The sequence below is a fragment of the Bos indicus x Bos taurus genome, chromosome 2 (genome assembly GCF_003369695.1).
Source record: "Bos indicus x Bos taurus breed Angus x Brahman F1 hybrid chromosome 2, Bos_hybrid_MaternalHap_v2.0, whole genome shotgun sequence".
In the NCBI taxonomy this organism is placed as follows: Eukaryota; Metazoa; Chordata; class Mammalia; order Artiodactyla; family Bovidae; genus Bos; species Bos indicus x Bos taurus.
The window spans coordinates 85,833,227-85,855,694 of record NC_040077.1 but is presented as its reverse complement, the minus strand read 5'-3'; the positions used below and the strand labels follow the sequence as shown (position 1 = coordinate 85,855,694).

Here is a 22,468-nt window from a genome sequence, read left to right as displayed (position 1 = left end):
TTATTTGTTAATTGTGTTAAGGTTATGTATTTCTTGAAATAATGTAACCTTTTAATTATTCTAGGGTTTGTTTCACCCAGCCCGGAAAGTCAGAGATGTGTATTGGAAAATTTACAACTCCATCTACATCGGTTCACAGGATGCTCTCATAGCACATTACCCAAGAATCTACAACGATGATAAGAACACCTATATTCGTTATGAACTTGACTATATCTTGTAACTTTATTGTTTATTTTGTGTTTAATGCACAGCTGTTTCACACCTTAAACTTGCTTTGATTTGGTGATGTAAACTTTTAAACATTGCAGATCAGCGTAGAACTGGTCATAGAGAAAGAGCTAGAAATCCAGTAGCATGATTTTTAAATAACCTTTGTTTTTGATGTTAAGCAGTAAACGCCAGTAGTGACCAAGAACACAGTGATTACACACACTATACTGGAGGGCTTTCATTTTTAATTCATGTTTATGAAGATTTAGAATTCATTCCTTGTGTTTAAAGGGAATGTTTAATTGAGAAATAAACATTTGTGTACAAAATGCTAACTCGTGTGTGTTTTTTGAACATGACTTGTAAAATGCGGAACTTTGATAAAGTACTGGTTTCTGTAGAATAAGTGGCTTAATATCGTTTTCTGTCACCTGGTTTTTAGAGAGTAGTTAGTAGAATACAAGCTATATAAAGTGATGGTATCTTTGTCAAAATTCCATTGCTCTGTTGATAAAGACATTAGGAAGAGTAGGTTTGGGGCTGTTAACCTCAAACTAGCACAACCCTTCCATCACCTTAGAAAATATAGCACCTTTGCTGAACTGTCTTTAATATTATTTTGCACTTGCATAGCGCCTTTCATCTGTTGATTTCTCAAAATGCTAATGAATTTACTTAAGGGAAGTAATTGAAGTCATATCCGACTCGTGACAATTCTGTTTAGAATGTGGGAAAAGTAGCTTGAACTTCTACCTGTAGGGAGTGAGGCTACCTCTGAGTCATGCAAGTTAGAATAAGACAATCTTTGGAGTTCTTTGCCCATGTCATGTCATAAGCCACTACTCAACAGTATATATACCTGTTAAGCACCTACTTTATGTCAGCCACTGTGGTTAGTTGTAGGGATGCAGAGGTACTTCTGACCTGCGTCTTGCCCTTAAGAAATACAGTATAGTGAAAAGGGGGAAACATCTAGTTACAGATTACTTATGCTACACAGTGGCAGCAGCTGAAATGTCTAGGTTTGCTTAGTTTTGCTTAAGTATCAGGTAATATATGCCAATAATCAGATAATAATTGATCAATAGGTGTTGAGCATAAGCTGAAATGCCATTCAAATTCAGAAGAACCAAGCATTAATACAGCACTTTTTTTTTTATAATAAAGTATATCTTTGTTTTTCCCTAGTTGGCCAAAACTTTTTTAGTTTTAGGTGTTAATCTTCCCATAGCTATTTTAGTTTATCTCCTTATATTATAGTACTTAACATGAACTCTGATGAGAAGTGAGCTGCTGCAGCAGCTTAAACATACAATGGCTCTGCCACAGTAAGGAAAACCAATATCCTGAGATTAGGTTAATTTATTGAACTGTTAATGCTTAGGGCTCCCTGTTTTGGAGGCTTAAACTTGAGAAATAGCTTATAATTGGCTGACTTGTACAAAATTAATACTGAGCATTAGCTGATCAGGCAGAATTAGTAACTAGTTTCTTATGTGACATAACTTCATGACAACATGTCAACGGTACAAAATTTCCAAAATCACCTATTTTTAGAAGTTACTGTAACGGTATCCCTCATGCAACTTTAAATCTTGCTGTTCTCTTTTGTGCTTGATGTCAGATGACCTTCAGTAATTACTAATTGTGAAAATTGAAGCATACAATGAAATTTCAAAGCCAAGACTTGCTTTTAAACCAGTCTTTGGGAAATTTAGTTACATATTCAGGTTTTTGCATAAGTTCAATTTGCTTTGGCCCTTGATGTGTATGTGAAACATCTGTGCTTTGTAGTGGCGGTGTGGAGCAAAGACGATTGGAAGTGGTTTTTTACTGATAACAAAAACTTGAGGACAGAGAGGTGAGGCAAATACTGAGGCCTGTGATCGTAAAAGTTGGGACCAAATGAGGCTCACAAATGTTTGAATTATTTTATATGCTTCTGAAATAAGGAAAGCATTTTGTGAGATACTTATGTGAAAGACGCTATGTGATGTTTTAACAAAGACTTTCTTTCGCACTTTCCTTTGGTGTTTCTTAAAGCCAAACTTAAAAAGGAAGAAATTAATGTTCTGAGGGGACAGTGGGTGGGTTTTTCTGCGGGCTTTTGTTGGTTTTCCTGTGGGCCCTCTAATGGAATTGATCTCTCTGGCTGTTCAACTTTTTTCTTAATTGTATTTTTAAAGATTGTTGTATGGTGCCCTGTGAGCATCAAGTACCACCAGATGAATAAAACGTATTATATTCAAAGTCTTAGACCAGTTTTTAATCTTAGTTGGTTTTGTATTGTTACTGCACTACACTGTGGTGGTTGTGCCATTTTAGTGGTATTGAACTCTGGGTTTTTTTCCAATTAAGGGAACTTAATGTTGAAAAACCAAAGAATACTGTTTGTTAATAAAGAACTGAAAAACACAGTTGGAGCCATATAGGTTCAGTTGTTTGGTTCTCTGGTGTTTAGTGCTTCCTAAATCTTAAAAGTTTAGATAAAGCAGAAATTGCAGCTGTGTTTTCAACATTGGCATTATTGACATTTTGGTCCAGACACACCTATTGTGTGGGTCACTTTCTGGGCGTTGTAAGACGTATACCATCCCTGACAATCCAGTAGATGGCAGCACCACCCCACCCCAGTTGTGATAACCAAAAATGCCTCCAGATACTGTCGCATATCCTGGAGTGCAAAATCTCCCTAGCTTGAGAACTATTTTGGCATTTGTTTAAGCAGGACTTATATATGTCTGATAAAAGTGATGTAAAAAAGCGTTTCATTTTAGGTTGCAGTTACCTCAGTAGAAACTAGATTTACTATTTCATAAATATTAAAAATACCTACTTTGGGGAAACCTGCATTAGTCCTGGGAAAAGCAAGCTGAAAACGTAGGATGTTGACTGGTCCTCAGAACATGTGGCTGAGGTGGTAAAGAGCCCACTTGTAATGCAGGAGACCCAGTTCGATCCCTGGGTTGGGAAGATCCCCTGGAGGAGAGAGCCCACTCCAGTATTGTTGGCTGGAGAAGCCCATGGATAGAGAAGCCTGGTGGCTGCAGTCCATGGGGTCCCATAGAGTTGGACACGACTGAGTGACTAACACACACAACATGTGGCACAGTTGGAACCAGGTGGGCAGCACTGCGGCAGGAATGCCAGCTTCTTGGTGCTCTGCTTTGAATGCAGTTGTTCAGGGCCCTGGTTATGTATGACTGGAGGAGGAGGGCAAAAAATGTAGATAGGAAGCTGTAGAATACGAGGTGACTATATAGAATACATAGAGAATACAGATTTACAATGTAGTTAAGATTTACTAAACTAGAGAGTAAATGACATTTCTAGTGTTCATGCTAGAAAAGCTAAAAGTTTTAAAATTTGTTAATAGTTTATAATGCAGAAAGATTGTAAAGAGGACATGCTTGTATGTCAGATTAGACAAAAGGACGTTAAATATCTTGGGGGAAAAGTTTTGTTTGTGGGAGTAAATTTTTAATGGGTGAGAGGCTCTGGAGGGAATTTATGTTATCTGGGAGTATCTGTGCTAGGAAGAAACAAAGGATAAATTGTTCATTGTTCCTGTATTTACACCCCCAAACTTAAAAATTTACAAATACTGAGAAGAGTTGAAAGAATAGTACAATGAACATCCATACATCTTTCAGCTAAATTCAGCAATTAAAATTGTGTTGCATTCACTGTTTTTAAATAATTTCATGAAACATTTTTTTACTGGTACTACTATAGAGAAAGTTTGGGACTAGATAAAATAGAGCAGGCTGATTAGCAAAAGAAGTAACAATGTGCTTTCAGTGAGTTGGAAGTCAGGGCATCGATGGAGGGATTTTCTTGGACAGGAAAAGAAATCTTTTCTTGTGTCCATAAGGAAGATGGCAATGTGGTGGTTTGTAGGCATGAAAAGTTTGCCCGTGGCATATGGACATCAAAATATAGAAATAATTATACTATTACTTTAGAAACAAGTAGTCATAAATGAGGAAGATCATGTACAAAAAAAATCCAAACCCCCCAAAATTAAACCTGGTAGTTAACTGGTGTCTGTAGTATGTAATGTGTATAAAGTGTAATATGCAACTGGATGAGTAGTTTTGATCACAAAAGCAGAATATAGAATTTAACACATAATGGGAGGAAAATCACTTGGCTCCAAAATGATCACCCAGGAAGAACTTCAGATGCCAGATGTCAAGGTCATTGCTCCTGAAAGTTTAGCCTGGAGATCAAAAGTGTTCGTGTCACTTGCAGTTTTTGAGAAATAGACTAACGACTTCCCTGGTGGTTCAGTGGTTAAGAATCCACCTTCCAATGCAAGGGACAGGTTCTCTCCCTGGTCAGGGAACTAAGATGCCACGTGACACCCGGCAACTAAAGCCCACAGGCCACAACTAGAGAGAAGCCCTGGGGCAACGGCATACCACAAGAACAGATGTAGCCAAAAATAAATAATTTTTAAAAATACAGTGTAGAAGGAAATGGCAACCCACTCTTAATATGCCTACCTGGGAAACCCCGTGAGTCCATGGGATCACAAAGTCAAACATGACTTAGATACTAAAAGCAAAATACTATGCCAGATCTACTGAAAGGATCTGCATTTTAATAAGATTCTCAGGTGACTTACATTTAAGTTTGAGAAGCATAGGCTACGGTACCATCGCATTCCCAATGTAGTAACGATATGATGATACAAGGGGCAGAAGTTCCTATTGCAGTATAGCCTGGCCAAGTGCAGCCCTTAGCACAAGGGCATTACTGTGCCGCCGTTATCCTGCACGTCCTTACCAGGCAATGGTTACTGCTAGGGACCCTTAGTGGCCCTGCTCAGCCATTGGTTGGTGCTGCAGCAGGTCTCTCCCATAAGCAGCGAACTGTCAGTGAGCCACCAGTAGTGGGCCCTTTGAGTCAACAGGCTGAGAGGTGGTGGTTGAGAGGAGAGTGAGGTAAGAGGTGGATCCCCGCTTTCTCCCCAGGTCCCCCCACCTTACCTACCCAGGAAACAGGCTGGGGGCTGTGTCTTGCAAGGCTCCAGAGCCCCCACCAAGACCAGCTACTGATTGGCCCAGGACTTGAGGAAGTGGTGAACCTCTCCCCTGTCCCCGCCTCTAGGACAATGGCAGTGGCCGTCTGCTTGGGTCTCAGTCTGCAGGACCTATCCCCTGCTGTTTGTGTGCCCTGAGGATCCTGAGGGCCAGTTGTGACCTGGGCTCCTGGCTTCCTTAGCAATGACAGTTGAGCAGGATTGGTGGGGTGGGGGGGTACTGGGCCCTGAGGGTGCCACCGACTGAAATCTGCCTCCTCTTAGCCAGGATGTAATTCTCTAAGCTAGGCCTCAAAGTATGTGAACCAAAAACTTTCAGATGTTCAAGCTGGATTAGAAAAGACAGAGGAACCAGAGATCAAATTGCCAGCATCCATTGGATCACTGAAAAAGCAAAGAGAATTTCAGAAAAACATCTGCTTCACTGACTACACTAAAGCCTTTGACTGTGTGGATCACAATAAACTGGAAAATTCTTCAAGAGATGAGATTACCAGACCACCTTACCTGCCTCCTGAGAAACCTGTATGCAGGTCAAGATGCAACAGTTAGAACCAGACATGGAACAACCGACTTTTTACAAAATGGTAAAGGAGTATGTCAAGATTGTATATTGTAACCCTGCTTATTTAACATATGCAGAATGCATCATGTGAAATGCCAGGCTGGATGAAGCCCAAGCTGGAATTAAGATTGCCAGGAGAAATATCAATAACCTCAGATGTGCAGATGACACCACCCTTATGGCAGAAAGCAAAAAGGAACTAAAGAGCCTCTTGATGAAAGTGAAAAAGAGTGAAAAAGTTGGCTTAAAACTCAACATTCATAAAATTATTCATATTAATATTCATAAAATATTAGAGTATATTAGAGTAGTCTTTGATAATAAGGCACAAATATACGTTAAAGTGCTGTTTATATTGAATATGGAAGTTACTTTCTCTTCTTCAAGATGTGTATTTCTTTAAAGCTTTCAAAACTTTTAAGTTCCCCTAAGATTTTGAAAAAAAAAATCCTGACAGAAAGTATATGTAAAACAGACATTTGAAAGAATACATCAGCACTGTTAAATCTTCAGTGATTAACATATCTTTCAAAGAAAAAATTCAAAGTATTAAATTGTCTCTCAGTGTTACAAAATTTGCTTATACTATATAAAAAAAAAAAACAACATTCAGAAAACTAAGATCATGGCATCTGGTCCCATCATTTCATGGAAAATAGATGGGGAAATGATGGAAATAATGCTAGACTTTATTCTCTTGGGCTCCAAAATCACTGCAGATGGTGACTGCAGCCATGAAATTAAAAGATGCTTGCTCCTTGGAAGAAAAGCTATTGCAAACCTAGACAGCATATTAAAAAGCAGAGACATTACTTTGCCAACAAAGGTCCGTCTAGTTAAAGCTATGGTTTTTCCAGTAGTCATGTATGGATGTGAGAGTTGGACTGTAAAGAAAGCTGAGCGCAGAAGAATTGCTGCTTTTGAACTGTGGTGTTAGAGAAGACTCTTGAGAGTCCCTTGGACTGCAAGGAGATCCAACCAGTCAATCTTAAAGGAAATCAGCCCTGAATATTCACTGGAAGGACTGATGCTGAAACTGAAGTTTCTACACTTTGGCCACCTGATGGGAAGAGCCAACTCATTAGAAAAGACCCTGATGCTGGGAAAGATTGAAGGCAGGAGGAGAAGGGGATGACAGAGGACAAGATGGTTGGATGGCATCACCGACTGAATGGACATGAGTTTGAGCAACTCCGGGAGATGGTGACGGACAGGGAAGCCTGGCATGCTGCAGTCCATGGGGTCACAAAGAGTCTGACATGACTGAGCAACTGAACAACAACAAAGCCAGGACCTAGACCTCGGAGGGTGAGAGCTGAGCTTCAGAAACATGAGTATAGGCATGAAAGCAAGTTGGCCAATAGATAGCCACAAGATGGTCAGAACACCCTGGGATGCTACCTTGAGGAAACTTGGGTGAAATTAAAAAGGAAGGGACAAAAGAAGGAGAAATGTTTGGGTTTTTTATGGTAATAGAATCGACTGCTTTTTCCAATAAGGCTCTGCTATGGACTGAATGTGTCCTCCCCAGAGTCACGTGATAAAACCCTAATCCCTAACGTGATAGTATTAGAAGATGCCCTTTGGGTGGTAAAGAGATCATGAGGGTGGAGCCTTCGTCAATGAGATTAGTGTTCTTATCAAAGGAATGATGACACAAATGAACTTATCTACAAAGCAGGAACAGACTCAAGCTTACCCAGCAGACTTGGTACGCCAAGTGGGAGGGAGTGTGGAGGAGGCATGGATTGGGAGTTGGGATTCGCAGGTGCAGATTATTACAGATAGAATGGATAAACAGATCCTCCTGTATAGCACAGGAAGTATATTCAATACTGCTACTGCTGTTAGTTGCTCAGTTGCTTCTGATTCTTTGCAACTCCCCACCAGGCTCCAGGCTCCCCATCCATCGCATTTCTCAGGCAAGAGTAGGAGTGGGTTGTCATTTCCTGCTCCAGGGGATCTTCCCGACCAAGGGTTGAACCCACGTCTTCTGCTTGGCAGGCGGATTCTTTACCACTGAGCCACCTGAGAAGCCCAGCTATTCAATATCCTGTGATAAACCACAACAGAAAAGAATATGAAAAAGAACATTACTGAATTACTTTGCTGTACAGTAGAAATTAACACAATTATATACCTCAATAAAATAAATTTTAAAAAATAAGAAGAGATATGAGAGCTGACCCTCTCTCTGCTCTCTCTCTTGGCAGGATGCAAAGAGAAAATGGCTATCTTTAAAACAGGAAGCAAGCATGCCCTCATCAGACACTGAATCTTGCTCACATCTTGCTCTTGAACTTCCCAGCCTCCAGAATTGTGAGGAACAATCATTTGTTTTTAAGCCACCCAGTCTATGATATTCTGTTAGAGTGACAGAAACTAAGAAAAGCTGGTTAGGTCAATGTAAGGTATATATCCACGTTGTTTCTCCTATTAACTGGCTCACACTGGTTGTAGGAGAACCTTAAGCTGAAGAGATGGAGACTTACTCTTTAGAGGCCTATATGAACTGGGCTGGGATAAGAGCCAGACATCCTGTTGAAAATCCTCTCCCTACCTTTACCATCTTCTTCTTCTTCTTTTTTTTTTTTTAAATTTTATTTTATTTTTAAACTTTACAAATTGTATTAGTTTTGCCAAATATCAAAATGAATCCGCCACAGGTATACATGTGTTCCCCATCCTGAACCCTCCTCCCTCCTCCCTCCCCATACCATCCCTCTGGGTCATCCCAGTGCACCAGCCCCAAGCATCCAGTATTGTGCATCGAACCTGGACTGGCAACTCGTTTCATACATGATATTATACATGTTTCAATGCCATTCTCCCAAATCTTCCCACCCTCTCCCTCTGCAACAGAGTCCATAAGACTGTTCTATACATCAGTGTCTCTTTTGCTGTCTCGTACACAGGGTTATTGTTAGCATCTTTCTAAATTCCATATATATGCGTTAGTATACTGTATTGGTGTTTTTCTTTCTGGCTTACTTCACTCTGTGTAATAGGCTCCAGTTTCATCCACCTCATTAGAACTGATTCAAATGTATTCTTTTTAATGGCTGAGTAATACTCCATTGTGTATATGTACCACAGCTTTCTTATCCATTCATCTGCTGATGGACATCTAGGTTGCTTCCAGGTCCTGGCTGAAAAGGCAGCCTTCAGAATGGGAGAAAATAATAGCAAATGAAGCAACTGACAAACAACTAATCTCAAAAATATACAAGCAACTCCTACAGCTCAACTTCAGAAAAATAAATGACCCAATCAAAAAATGGGCCAAAGAACTAAATAGACATTTCTCCAAAGAAGACATACAGATGGCTAACAAACACATGAAAAGATGCTCAACATGACTCATTATCAGAGAAATGCAAATCAAAACCACTATGAGGTACCATTTCACGCCAGTCAGAATGGCTGTGATCCAAAAGTCTACAAGCAATAAATGCTGGAGAGGGTGTGGAGAAAAGGGAACCCTCTTACACTGTTGGTGGGAATGCAAACTAGTACAGCCACTATGGAGAACAGTGTGGAGATTCCTTAAAAAACTGGAAATAGAACTGCCTTTACCATCTTCTTCTTTTTTTTTTTTTTTTTAACTAATTCCTTCCTCTGATTTCCTAATATACATTCATATAATTACTGGTGCACTTTTATTTTTAATGAAGCCCAGTATGTTGGCTGGTCCTCTTCCCTTGGCATCTTACTATAAACTCACATAATGATAAATGGTTCACAGGTGAACTTTTATGACTTTTACTTATGCTAATCAGGCTCCCTCATTCAAGTCTGAAGGCTCATAGGATCTTAGTTCCCTGAACAGGGACTTGAACCCAGACAGTGGCAGTGAAAACCTGGAGTCCTAACCACTGGACTTCTGGGCAACTCCCAAAGTTGATGCCTCTAGAAAAACTGGATATTTAGCTGCTCTAAATCTCAGCTGCTTTATCTATGAAACATAAACAATAATGCTTACCTCAAAGAGCAGTGACATGTATTTATAAGTTAATGCATAGAACAGTACCTGCCCATAATAGGCTATCAATATACCTTCTATCTAGACTCTAATATACCCTCAGGTGCATGATGCAGAAATTAAGTTCATTAAGACCGTGTGTGTGTATGTGTGTGTGTGTGTGTGTATAACCAGGGGACATCATTAATCGTGGATAATGATGATAAACTGTAAGCATAAACATACTGACAATTCAGATCCAAAGGTCATAAACCAGGTAGTTTTATTATTAGAGCATTTACCCCGAGAGCACCCCTTCTAGTCTACTGCTGCCAGTCTACCCACACCCACACTCATCAACTATCATGTCTTCATAATGCCGTAGAATGACATTGTCATCATTGTCCTGGTAGAGCATGGAGATGGGGGACAGCTTGGTGGGGATGCAGACAGCCTGGGGAACCTCCGGGTCGACGGAGTGCATCAGCGCTTGCATGAAAGCATAGTTGGAGCTGTTGAGGGAGATGGTCAGTGAGAAAGGACACTCTCCGTGGCAGTAATTGGCCATGAAACCCTTGGGGGCGATGATCCACTTGTGCCAACCCAGATCCCGGAAGTTGATGAACAGCTGGTGGCGATGGCAGAGGCTCTTGCAAGAAGCCTTCGAGGTAGAGACAGCTGCCCTCCTCTTGCGGGAGGGAGATCGGCACTGCTCAGGGTGGAGGGTGACCACCAGCAGTGAAGTGTGAAGAGAACGTCTCAGTCTGGCGCAGGTGGCCTCGAGCTGAAAATTCTCCCCCAAGGCTCTGCCTCCTTTGACCACTATCTCTAGAAACAGACCTAAATTCTTGTGGGGGTCATTATTCCTCTTAGCCACATCCAGCAGGTTGAAGTGAAGGACACCTTGAGGCCACGGTACTGACTGCAGTGTAAACATTTTACCCATCTTTGGGGTGGCCTGGTCTATGACATGGGGCTCCGTTTGAACCAGGGACAGAGACAGTTCCAGCTCTGGTCCCAGGTTATAGTAAGTGTTGGGCCCCAAGTCCAGGCCCAGCTGGGCCATTGTCAACTGCTCCTCATCCCCGATGGCAGACAGGTTAAAGGACAGGAGCTTCTGTAGGCAGGAGGCGTGTGAAAGGCTCTCGGAGTAAAGGAAGGAACCTTGATCTGGGAGAAGCCGGAGGATATTCCCACGGACACCCAGCTCCTTCACGTAGCACAAGTCTTTGGAGATGCCGGTGCTGGCTGCTTCCTCTTGAGCCTGGAAAATTCTCTTCAAGATGGAAGGCACAGGTTGGAATTTCTTGGGTGAAGGCACTTTGTCTAAGCCCAGAAATCGGAGAAAGACATGTTCATGGAATTGGAGTGTCTGGCCAAAGGCCAGAGTGAACAGGAGGCAGAGAGCCAAGGCTGCTAGGGAAGGAAGCATCTACCATCTTCTAAGGGAAGAGTAAAATAGGGAATCAAATATAGTACAAGTTTACCAGTTGGCTCTGGAGTTCAGTGGGACTTGGATCTATAACCTGGATATAACATTTAGTGCCTACATGACTTTGGGCAAGTTATTTGACCTCTCCATGCTTCAATTTCCCAAGTTCAGTTTCCTAATTTGTAGAAAGGGGATAATAATTGTACCTGCTTCAATAAGTGGTGATCTTTGTGAAAATTAACTGAGATAATGCCCACAAGGTAAAAGGCCTAAGCATAGTGTTTAATAAAAGTAACAGCTTTGATGTTGCTATAGTTTATTTATTTTTTGACAGAAACAGGGTTTATTGGTGAGCATGATTAAGGAAGGGACAGCACCGATGCTTTCATGAGTACAGCGTCCGCCGTTTGTCCAGGGAACCATGATTAGGGATGTATTTGACCCCACAGCCATCCGGGATGACCCACTTTTCTGCCACCATGTTTCCAGATTCATCCACATTAAACTTAGTAAATCCCCACTTCTTGGAGATGTGGATATTTTGGTGGCCAGGGAACTTGAACTTGGCCCTGCGGAGGGCTTCAATCACATGCTCCTTGTTCTGCAGCTTGGTGCAGATGGACATTATGACTTAGACAATATGGACCCTGGCCACTGTGCCCTGGGGCTTTCCAAAGGCACAGTGCATACCTGTCTGGAGCCTAGATTGGGGACAGCAGGCCAGTCATGAATGCCCACTAGAAAGAGTTGTCTCCAAGGTCCTTAGGGCAACCTATATAGGCAACAGGTTGTATACATGACTGAGAAGGCTGCTGTTTGCAACCATTGCACACTGGGCCCTCATGGTATTGTTCTTTATTATCACGACATAGGAAATCCGTTTTGTCATGTTAAAATTGGAGGAGATGGATGTTGGTAGGTGGCTTGAGGAGAAGACTTTGTAAAACATTCGTGAGAAAGAATGGGGCCCTTCAGGATTGCCTGAAAGTCCCTTGAAACTGTGGGTATTCTTTAGCATTGCTCAGCAGCCCAAGTGGCTGGAGAAAACATTTGATTGGATTGATGTCAGGTGCAGCAGAAGATGAGAGAGGACTAGGGGGCTGGCCTGAGCTCAGCTGAAGACCTGGAAGCATAGGTTTACGGTTCAAAGAAAGAACTTCTGTCACACAGTGGATAGAAGCACACTTCACTTCTCAAACTTCAAGTCTTTGGAGATAGTGACACAATTCTGCCTTACGTACATAACTGATGAGATAACTCATTTTCTTGTGGGCATTTTTACATTTTCATTGTATTGAATAAACTTGAGCAAATGATCTATTTGGCTTTTAAGTTTCTGAAAGCGTAATTTTAAGGAGATTTGAGAAATATATTCTCAAGGGTGTAAAAGAAGTATTTATAACTTAAGTCATGAGGCATTCACTTATTCATTCATTCATTTGACAAATATTTACTAAGTGCCAACTAGTTGAAGTCTAGGTGCTCTAAACAGAATTGAAAATATCCTTCCTTTCAAGATGGTGCAGAAAATATTGATGTAATAGTAATAGAAGAGAAAATGCCCAAACAAAACTGCTTGTTAATTTCTCCATGAAGTCAGAGGACAGAGCTTTCTTCATGTTGAAGAGGGGAGAGAAAGTGTGTTTAGGAGGGAGCTTGAGGAGGAGGGCACACTTGAGCTTAAATTTGAGGATAAGTTAGAATTGCATGTATTATGTTGGAGGGAAGGAAGAAAAACTAACAAAGTAGAGGAGGTTTGGGTTGTGTTGAAGAAAGTGTGGGGCAATGGGCAACCCTAGTGATATGAAATAGTGGAAGATCAGATAGCCCAAGAAGTTCAGGCCAGTATCTGATTTGTCTTCAAATCTAACCTTCTAGCACCAAGTAGAGCTCCTTCTTCTAGGTACCCAATGCATATTTATTGAGCAAACGAATGAATGAGGTATAATTTTTCATCAGTTTATGCAGCACTTCCAAGGCCATCCTTTAAACTTTATATAGGCAGTGGGTAACCACTGACTATTCAAACTTCATTTATTCAACAAATATTTGTTGAAGGTTTTCAAGTAAGGAAATGGTATGAATTGAACGATGATGCAGGAAGATCAATATTCCTGGTTCAGTTTCTGTATCAGCAGCATAGACACATAAAAAAAAGTTTGTTCAGAGAGTGTTCTCAGGGCAGAATTAGTTTAAAGAAGACGTTCAGACTGACTAAATCAAAGACCCTATCCAAAGACCCTACTCCTATCTCCTTAACTGTGATACTGTGGCCCTGCTGGTTGCTGCCTCAACCCTAGCCAACCACTGCAAAAGAAATGGGCCACTTGTGGAAGGAATTGATACAAGCTGGTTTCATGCTTTTCAAATTACTTACTTGTTTGCTACTTTCCCTACTAACTGCTGCTAGGTCACTTCAGTCATGTCCGACTCTGTGCGACCCCAGAGACGGCAGCCCACCAGGCTCCGCCGTCCCTGGGATTCTCCAGGCAAGAACACTGGAGTGGGTTGCCATTTCCTTCTCCAATGCATGAAAGTGAAAAGTGAAAGTGAAGTCGCTCAGTCATGTCCGACTATTAGCGACCCCATGGACTGTAGCCCACGAGGCTCCTCCATCCATGGGATTTTCCAGGCAAGAGTACTGGAGTGGGGTACCATTGCCTTCTCCTGCTAGGTGTCTAATATTTAGGGGTCTGGAAGATGTTAGAAGAATTATTTTTTATACCACAAAGTATCTAGAATATCCTGTATTTTTCAGGGAGAAAGGGTTAATCGTGAACCTTCCAAAAGACCATGGCTATTTTGTCTTGCAGCATGAGCCATTTCCTGGACATTTTCCACAGGGGAGTCGGGATGGATGAGTGTCAGTCACTGTTGTTCTTGGAGTGGGGCACTGCAGAGCTCTGGCCAGCCACCCTAAGAGATCAGGTACACTTGTCATAACAAGGCAAGGAAACAGAAGTAATTAATGCTCTAGAAATTTTAATGATACTTCACTGTCTCTGCTTGAAATCATACATGGATCCTACTCTTTAATTTTTTCTTAGAGGAAAAAAAGTCCTCTTCTTGCTCTAGTAAGAAAAATAAGTTTATAATTAGAAGTTAATGGTATCAATCATCTCTGCCCAAGAAATGTTATTAAAGGGGATCAAGCTACTTAGTCTCTTTATTGTAGTCACTGAGTATAGTCCATGGAAGTTTGCCATGGCTTACCACTTACCCCTCTGTCTTAAAGTGTTTCAAACAATTTGTAAAACAAACAAAAAAGTAGCCTGAAAAGGGATGGATAAGAGCTACTTACTACTTAATACTATCTTGTATATAGATTTTTGTTCTTTGAAATAATTTTGTATTTTCATTTTCGGCTGCACCACACAGCTTGTGGAATCTTAGTTCCCCAACCAGGGATTGAACTTAGGCCCTCGGCAGTGAGACCACAGCATCCTAATCTCCACACCACCAGGGAATTCCCTTAATATTATCTTGGATTAAAAAAAGGACGTGAAGGAAAATCCTTTTTGAATGAAATGCTGTTTTCTTATGTGCTGAAATTTTTGTCTTGCTAGTTTAACAAAAATCAATTAACTGAGGCCAGCAAAAAGAAGGAAATCATTCCTGACTTTGGCAAGTTCCTAAAACAATGAAATATGGGCAAATAAAGAATGTTTTCAAGATTAGAACCTTGGTGTTCAAAGGAAAAATTATGAAACCTGAATTTATTCAACAAGCAATTAAACACTATGCCTTACATTTGATTAATGCTTTACAATTTCTAAAGCAGTTTAGCATCAGTTTCCTCATTTGCTTCTCACAACAGCCATAAAGACACATATTTATTATGCCCATTGTGCATAATAAATGGAGGAGAAAATTAAGAGTCAGAGAGGTTTAGTGGTAGTGCTATTATTTGAACCATGGCTGGTCTGACCCCAAACCAATGCTCTTTCCACTGGTGCACGTATTCAGTGTTGGTTTTTTTTTTAATTTTGAAATACAATTTTTAAAGGTTGTGCTCCTTTTACATTGTTACAAAGTACTGGCTATATTCCTTGTGTTGTACAATACATTCTTGTAGCCTATTTTACCCTCAGTAGATTGTGCCTCCCACAACCGCATCCATATTCTGCCTGCCCCCCTCCCCAACTGGTAAGCACTAGTTGATTCTCTGTATCTGTGAGTGTGCTTCTTTTTTTGTTATATTCACTAGTTTGTGTATTTTTTAGACTCTGCATATAAGTGATATCAAACAGTATTTGTCTTTCTGTTTATTTCACTTAGCATCATGCCCTCTAAGTTCACCCATGTTGCGGCAATTGGCAAAATTTTCTTCTTTTTTATGGCTGAGTAGTATTCCATTGTGTGTGTGCATGCATGTGTGTGTGTGTGTGTGTATCTTTATTTACTCACATCTTCTTTATCCATTCATTTGTTTTGGGATACTTGAGCTGTTTCTGTACCTTGGCAATTTTAAATAATGCTGCTATGAACATTGGGGTGCATGTATCTTTTTGAATTAGTGGTTTTGTTTTTTTCAGATATATACCCAGGAGTGGAATTGCTGGATCATATAGTAGTTTTAGTGTTAGTTTTTTGATAAACTTCCATTCTGTTTTCCACAGTGGCTGTAATAATTTACATGCCCATTCAGAGTTATTTTTAACCACTTGAACTATTCTATCTATCTATTGAAATTAGTTTTTGACCTTATTCTTCTAGGTTAATGAGAAATACATTTTGTTGTTGTTGTTGAGAGTGTATCATTTTTTTTTTCACCAAAATCATGTAGGACCAGTAAAGTCAAATAAGTCAGTAGGAGACCAGGAGAATGGAAAATATTATTGAAGAGTGTAGAAATAATATATATTTAACATTTGATCAAGAGTATACTAAAGAAAAAGGAAAGAATAATGGAAAAACTTGGCCAAAATGCTGTTCAAAGGGAAAACATGATTTGCTGAAAGATGATGCACTAAATGGAAAGGAGATAAATAATGGAAAACTGTAAATAATTAATGCCTTGGTGCATGTGTATTTGACAAAGACAAAACTACTTTCTCAAAGTGAAGCAACATGCCCAGCACTGAAGGAAAACAGGTGAAATGAGCACTAGATTTTAAGCATCTCTCAAAGGATGTTTTGAAATCTCAGAGATGATCACTGGATTTTTTTTCCTTTTTTTTCTGTTGTCTTATGAAAAGCATTTCTTTCTTTTTTTATAAGTATTTATTTATTTGGCTGTGCTGGGTCTTTGTTGCTGCATGGGCTTTTCTCTACTTGCAGTGCACGGGCTTCTTATTGTGGTAGCTTCTCTTATTGCAGAGCACAGGCTTTAGGGTGTTCAGGCTTCAGTACTTGTGGTATATGGGCTCAGTAGTTGTGGCTCCTGGGCTCTAAAGCATAGGCTCAATAGTTGTGGTACACTGGCTTAGCTTCCCCATAGCATGGGGGATCTTCCTGGTCCAGGATCAAACTTGTGTCTCCTGCCTTGGCAGGAGGATTCTTTACCACTGAGCCACCAGGGAAAGCCCAACAGTATTTCTGATAACGTGCAAATCTTTACTGACAGTTTAATGGCTCTCTTTCCCGATTCCAGTCTTGAGACAGTGTCCTCAGTTAGCTCTTTCACCTCTTGTGGATGTACGTGGAATACTTGCAGGACACAGGGCAGCTGCTAGATGGATATTCTGCTCAGGTGACCTCCTTGGGAATCCCTCTTGCTCTCCTTTGTTTTGAACTCTGACTCAGCCATACTCTGAGGCAGGGAGATGACGTGGCCTTGCAGCAGCAGTTTTCAGGCAGAGGAGTGACAGCTGGGCTGCTGGGAATCAGCTCAATACATAATTCAGTTCCTTTTATTTTTTTAGAAGTTTATTGCAGTTTTTTAATTTATTGCATCAAAATTTATGAAAAATCTGTGATAAAGTATATATTTGTGTATATAGAATGTATCAGTATTGTATACATATACGTATATACATACATGTGTGTGTCGCCACCCTCTCATGGGCTTCCCTGCCCTGGCAGACACAGTTGCCACTCTCTGGAACAGGCTTCGCTTTCTTCTTCATTTGGCTGACTGCTGCTGTTTCTGTAAGAACGGGTCCTTTTACTTTGGAACCCACTCGTTAAGGTGCTACCTCGATGTGCTCCCTCAGCACCTGGTACCCACACGCCTCTCCTTATCCATGTTGAAGCTGCTGATTCACTTGTGTGTCTTCCCCAGCAGTCTGTGAAAGGTGTGAGCCTGTAGACTGGGCCCTTGGGCTGAGGGACTCCATCTTGCTGCAAATTATTTCAGACAGATTTTTACTATTGTGATTATTATTACTGTTGTGCAATAACTTCTGGGCAGCAAAGCAATTAGGCTCATTTTAAAGCAAATGGTTCTTTGGTCGAAATTCACAAGGTATGAGCATATCCTGTTTCATCATGTGATTGAGGAAAAGCTTTGTTCAAAAAATTGTATATCCTGTAACAGCTTTAGTTTCTGATAGGGGGCAGCAGAGTCCATGAAAACAGAGGCAGGCCTTGAATGGGTAGTTTACAAAAGTTTGGAGCCAAACCTTTAACCATTTTCAGCAGAAACTAGCCCTTGGTATCTGACAAACCTCACTGTGCAATAAAGACTTCAAGGGAAAGGCTGGCTTTTATTAGTGATATTCTTTGAAGGCACTATAAATAATTTACAGTCTTTTAAAAGGAAAAAAAATATCATTTTTTTAAAATGCAAATAATCCCCTCATTTTATCTCTGAGTAGGAACACCTCACTCTTCCCCCATGTGTTTCACCTTTTCTACTCACAGAGCACTTCGCCTCTGACGCTTTTGGTCACCAAATGTTGATTTTTTTCCCCTCCCACAAGGTATTCTCTACTACACCAGCTGGATATCCTGTAAATTCAAATTCAGTATCTACCTGGAGATGGCATCAGCTCTCACAGGTTAAGAGCTCAGTCCCCACAAGACTGATGCCATGCCACCAACTTCAGATGCCAATCTCAAGTCGCATGTCATCACCGGTATTTCTGACCCAGCCACTGTAAATGTGAGTACCCACGACCTCCTCTTTGGGTTCAATAATTTGGTAGAATGGCTCACAGAATTTGGAAACAGTTACGTTTACTGGTTTGTTACAAAAGGACACGAAGTTGGATACGGGTGAAGGTCAGATGGAAGAGATGCAAGGTGAGTGAGTGGGAGAGGTTCATGCTCTCTCTCTAGTGCAGTTTCCTAGCACCTCCACGTGTCACCAGACTGGAAGATTCCAGACCACATGCACATTTGGGATTTTTACGGTGGCTTCATCACATGGTCATGATTGACCACTAACTCCATTTCCAGTCTCTCTCTCTACCCTTCCCAGAGAATAAGGGATGGGGCTGAAAGCTCCAAACTTCTAACCATGATTGGTTTTTTGAGTGACTATCACTCATCCAGGAGCCCACCAAACTTTGCCTTTTTTCACCCAGGAAATTCCAAGAGATTTAGGAATTATGTCTCAGGAACTTGGGGCAAAGGTCAATACTTTCTATTATTTCACAATTATAAAATCTTTAAAAAGATGGGTGCTTATTTTTTTTTTGCCAGTAACTTGTAAAATTATGTTAAGGCATGAAATATTTCCATCTGGTCTTAGGGAGAGTGTCAAGATTTGCAAATTATTACCAGATGCTGTGGCTACCTTCCCCTTTGCTGCCTTGGGGGAAAAAAGACATAAAGTGGAAAACAAACAAACAATGAAATCAATTATCGTTTCAAATCAACAGCAAGCAAATAGAGTCTAAATCATCTCTCTTCTACCCATCATGGCATGGGAGCAAGTCTCATGCCTCATGCAATTAAAAAAATTTTTTTCACTTATTTTTGGTTGCCCTGGGTCTTCATTGCTGTGCGTGGGCTTTCTCTAGTAGTGGCGAGCAGGGGGCTACTCTTCGTTGCAGTGCCCAGGCTTCTCATTGCTGTGTCTTCTCTTGTTGCAGAGCACAGGCTCTAGGTCCAGGCTTCAGTAGTTGTGGCACCTGGACTCAGCGGCTGTGACTTGGGCTCAAAAGTTGTGGTGCATGGGCTTAGTTGCTCCACAGCATGTGATCTTCCTGGGCCAGGGATCAAAGCTGTGTCCCCGGCATTGACAGATAGATTCTTATCCACTGCGCCACCAGGGAAGTCCCTCATGTACTTTTTTTAAATGAAGTTTTTGTTTTAAGGATGAAATTTATTTCAAAAGTCCTCATATAAACCAATCATGAATAATCTTTTGTAACAAACTTCTCAAAGAAATCTTTTTACTATCTACCTTTCTTCTTGGGATAGCATTATTATGATAGTATTAAATTTTTGTCTTTATTCAAATGAACTATTTTCAAGATTAATGATTATTAGCAAATCTTGATGTAAAATAAATGTGATACTTTCAAATTACTTTTCATTTTCCTATGTAGCATTTTAAAGTAGAAAAGTATTTGGTACTAAGTGCTCTCATGTTCAAATTCTAAAATAATATTTAGTCCCAGTGGAAACTAGTACTCCAAGACTTAAACACTTTTTAATGATATTTACACAATACATATATAATTTTAATCACTAAGTTCCTTCTCATCATTGAAATATGTTCTTTTCTTTATCCCTGGGCGTTTTGAATCATCTGATGTTGAAGGACCCCCCTGAACTGGGTTTCCATTTTTTGTTGTTTTTCAATTTTGAATTGCTGGAAATCTGTGGCCTGACTGAGGCTGTTAAGAGCAGGATCTTCCCCTTCATCTTCACTGTCTTCTTCAATTCCTTCTTCTGGCTCAGGAATTTTCCTTTTTTTTTTCTTTTTCTTCTTTGGAGGTTCACATCCATCAAGTGTATTTTTAGGACAGGCATTAACTCAAGTGTCCACTTTCTCCAGGTTCATAACACTTAGGTTTATCAAGCTATATAGTTTCATCTTTGATGAACCCAGCTGCTCTTCCATTGCCAACAGCAATGCTTGCTTTTATCACTCTACCAAATAACTGTTTGTTGTTTACTGACTTGGCACAGTTTTGTGCAGATTCTTTATCCAAAAATAAAATAAATGCAACCCCTGTACCCCTCCTGGTATCTTTATCTTTCATTATAGTAACCTTAACAACTTCACCATACCTGGAATATCTGATGTAAGCCATTGTTGATCAGGGAAGAGGGCAGGTTGGATACATACACTGTGCTTGTACTTGAGGACAATCTGCCACTCAATTCTTCAGGTGGGGTGGGCCCAGGAGACCAGAAGGGCACAAGCCCTCAGCTCTCTAGGGGCTCAACCGCAGCTGTTTGTCGCTCCTTGCATCTGCCTTGGCATCACAGATCCCAGTCACTCATGTACTTTTTATGTTTAGTGATAGCACAGGGCCTGGCATGCAGCAAGCAGGGGCCCAGCAAACATGTGGAGCTTAGCAAGCACCTCTGATCTGATCACATGTAAGCTCTCCAGGGAGTTTCTGAGTTGTTTCTCACATCTAGTTGTCCCATAAATGCAAAGTGAGGAATTTGCATTTAGAAACATGCCATAGACACATACTATTCCATCTTTAACTTGATGGACTCTGTTAATGTTCTGTTATTTAAAATCCTGAAAAGCAGAGTAGGGGAAAGAAAAGGGGCAAGATTCCATGTGGTTGCCTAGTGGGTGTGCACAAAGAGATGTGCAGATGGGCTGGGTCTGGTTGGCAGAAAGTTGATGTTTAGCCCACATGGTCAGCTCAGAACTAGGAATAGAAAAGAATTCAACAGGGTATTCTAAGGTTCTCTGATGCCTTCTCTCTCTTAGTCTGGAAATCCTAGGTGGTTCAGCTCGAATTCCCCCATGTCCCTCTTTCCAGGTTTCTGCAGGGCCTTTGTTAACCGGAGCATCCCTTTTTTTTTTTTTTTATCATGTTGGTGGTTAGACCTTGTCCCCATCCTTGAGTGTTAAGTTCCATTTGTACTTGGAGGCAGTTTTTAAAACTGGGCCCTTTGCAGGTAATGAGAGCCTGGCCATTTCTTTTCATAATAACTTGGAGCTTCTTTCATTAGCTTTCATGTTTCATCCTACTTATAGAGACAGCAATTCTCTTAGGCATAGGACAGGTATTAGAAACCTCTCCTACTAGATGAGTTAGATGAGACTCAGGGGACATCTTGGTCCTTTGATCACCTAGGTTGTTACTGGCAGAGTCTGGGTGGGAATCTTCTCATCCAGACTCCCCTGGAAACTCATCACGCTCATTCATCAGTGGGACCAGGTTCAGTGATGGGATAGGGGAGATGCAGAAAGACAGGATCAAGGGAGGGCATGCATGTTCAGGATGAGTACACAGCCTGGTCCAGTACATGGTGACTGTGTGATGGGATCACAGGGTGGCCCAGCTGTTGGTGTAGGAAAGAATGTGGAGAAAATAAGCGGACATTTTTTATCAGAGGCAAACATTTCCACGGAAAAGGATATGGGTGGAGACATATCCAAGGAGGTGGGGATTAAGGGAATAATCTTCCAGGGGGAACAGGGCATCTTGAGGTGTCTTTTACTGGATCAGGCCATGCTTTATTTTATTCAATTGCCACAACAGCCTTGGAAATAGTCATGACTCTGCCCATTCCTCAGATGGGACAACAGAGTCACAGGGAGGTAAGCAATCCCCAGTACAGCTGCACTGAAGACCTCTAGGGACTACATTGACATAAAGTACCATGGGAACAAAGCCCCCTGGAATTATGCAGTATTATACAGTAATTAGGAAGCAGAGCTCACATGTAGGCTATTTGGCTCCATAGCCTGAGTTCTTAGTACCCCTTCACACTGACTTTTCCAAGACAAGCTTTTCTGGAACCCAGCCTTACCCACGCAGGCCCTCATTCAGGTAGATCTCCAATTTAACAAGAAAGAACATTGCACAGGTTATAGTTGTGGGGGAGAAAAACCACCCCTGAACTCAGGGTCAGAAGCTGGGGTTGAGTCCTGGTTCTGCCTCTGACTGTGTGACCTTGGCCAGCGACCTCATCTCTTCACATAGCCATTTGCCATTTGTACACGAAGAGAAAAGTGCATCCTTCTCTCAGGCTTGCAGCAAGCGTTCTGTGAGATTAATGAATGTGGAAGTGCTTTGTAAGCTGTGAAGGTCTGAACAAACTACAAATGTTCATACAAATCAAGAGACGGAATGGGACCGGCAAGCGGCCATTTATTATGTGGACTGATATGTATGCAGAGTGTGGACTTTTTATGCCTCATTTGCTCCTGTGAAAAATGTA

General features: G+C 41.0%; 1 protein-coding gene and 3 pseudogenes across 4 annotated transcripts in view; 1 reads left to right on the top strand and 3 right to left on the bottom strand.

Annotated features, from left to right (window-relative positions):
- Nucleotides 1-2,469, top strand: part of SF3B1 (splicing factor 3b subunit 1) — a 60,331-nt gene extending 57,862 nt beyond the window's left edge. For 2 of the 4 annotated variants that reach the window (XR_003514729.1, XM_027563581.1), the window contains one exon: nt 65-2,469. Coding sequence is in view for 3 of the 4 variants with exons in the window: in XM_027563581.1 (XP_027419382.1) it covers nt 65-223 (159 nt within the window). In the remaining variant the exon portion in view is untranslated. The remainder of the gene's footprint in view (nt 1-64) is intronic. The other 2 variants (XM_027563591.1, XM_027563601.1) reach the window with 1 other exon arrangement.
- Nucleotides 2,470-10,065: 7,596 nt separating this feature from the next.
- LOC113900328 lies at nt 10,066-11,218 on the bottom strand (annotated as a pseudogene).
- A 745-nt stretch (nt 11,219-11,963) lies between these two features.
- Nucleotides 11,964-12,120, bottom strand: LOC113881608 (annotated as a pseudogene).
- A 7,671-nt stretch (nt 12,121-19,791) lies between these two features.
- LOC113900321 lies at nt 19,792-21,357 on the bottom strand (annotated as a pseudogene).
- Nucleotides 21,358-22,468: the final 1,111 nt, after the last annotated feature.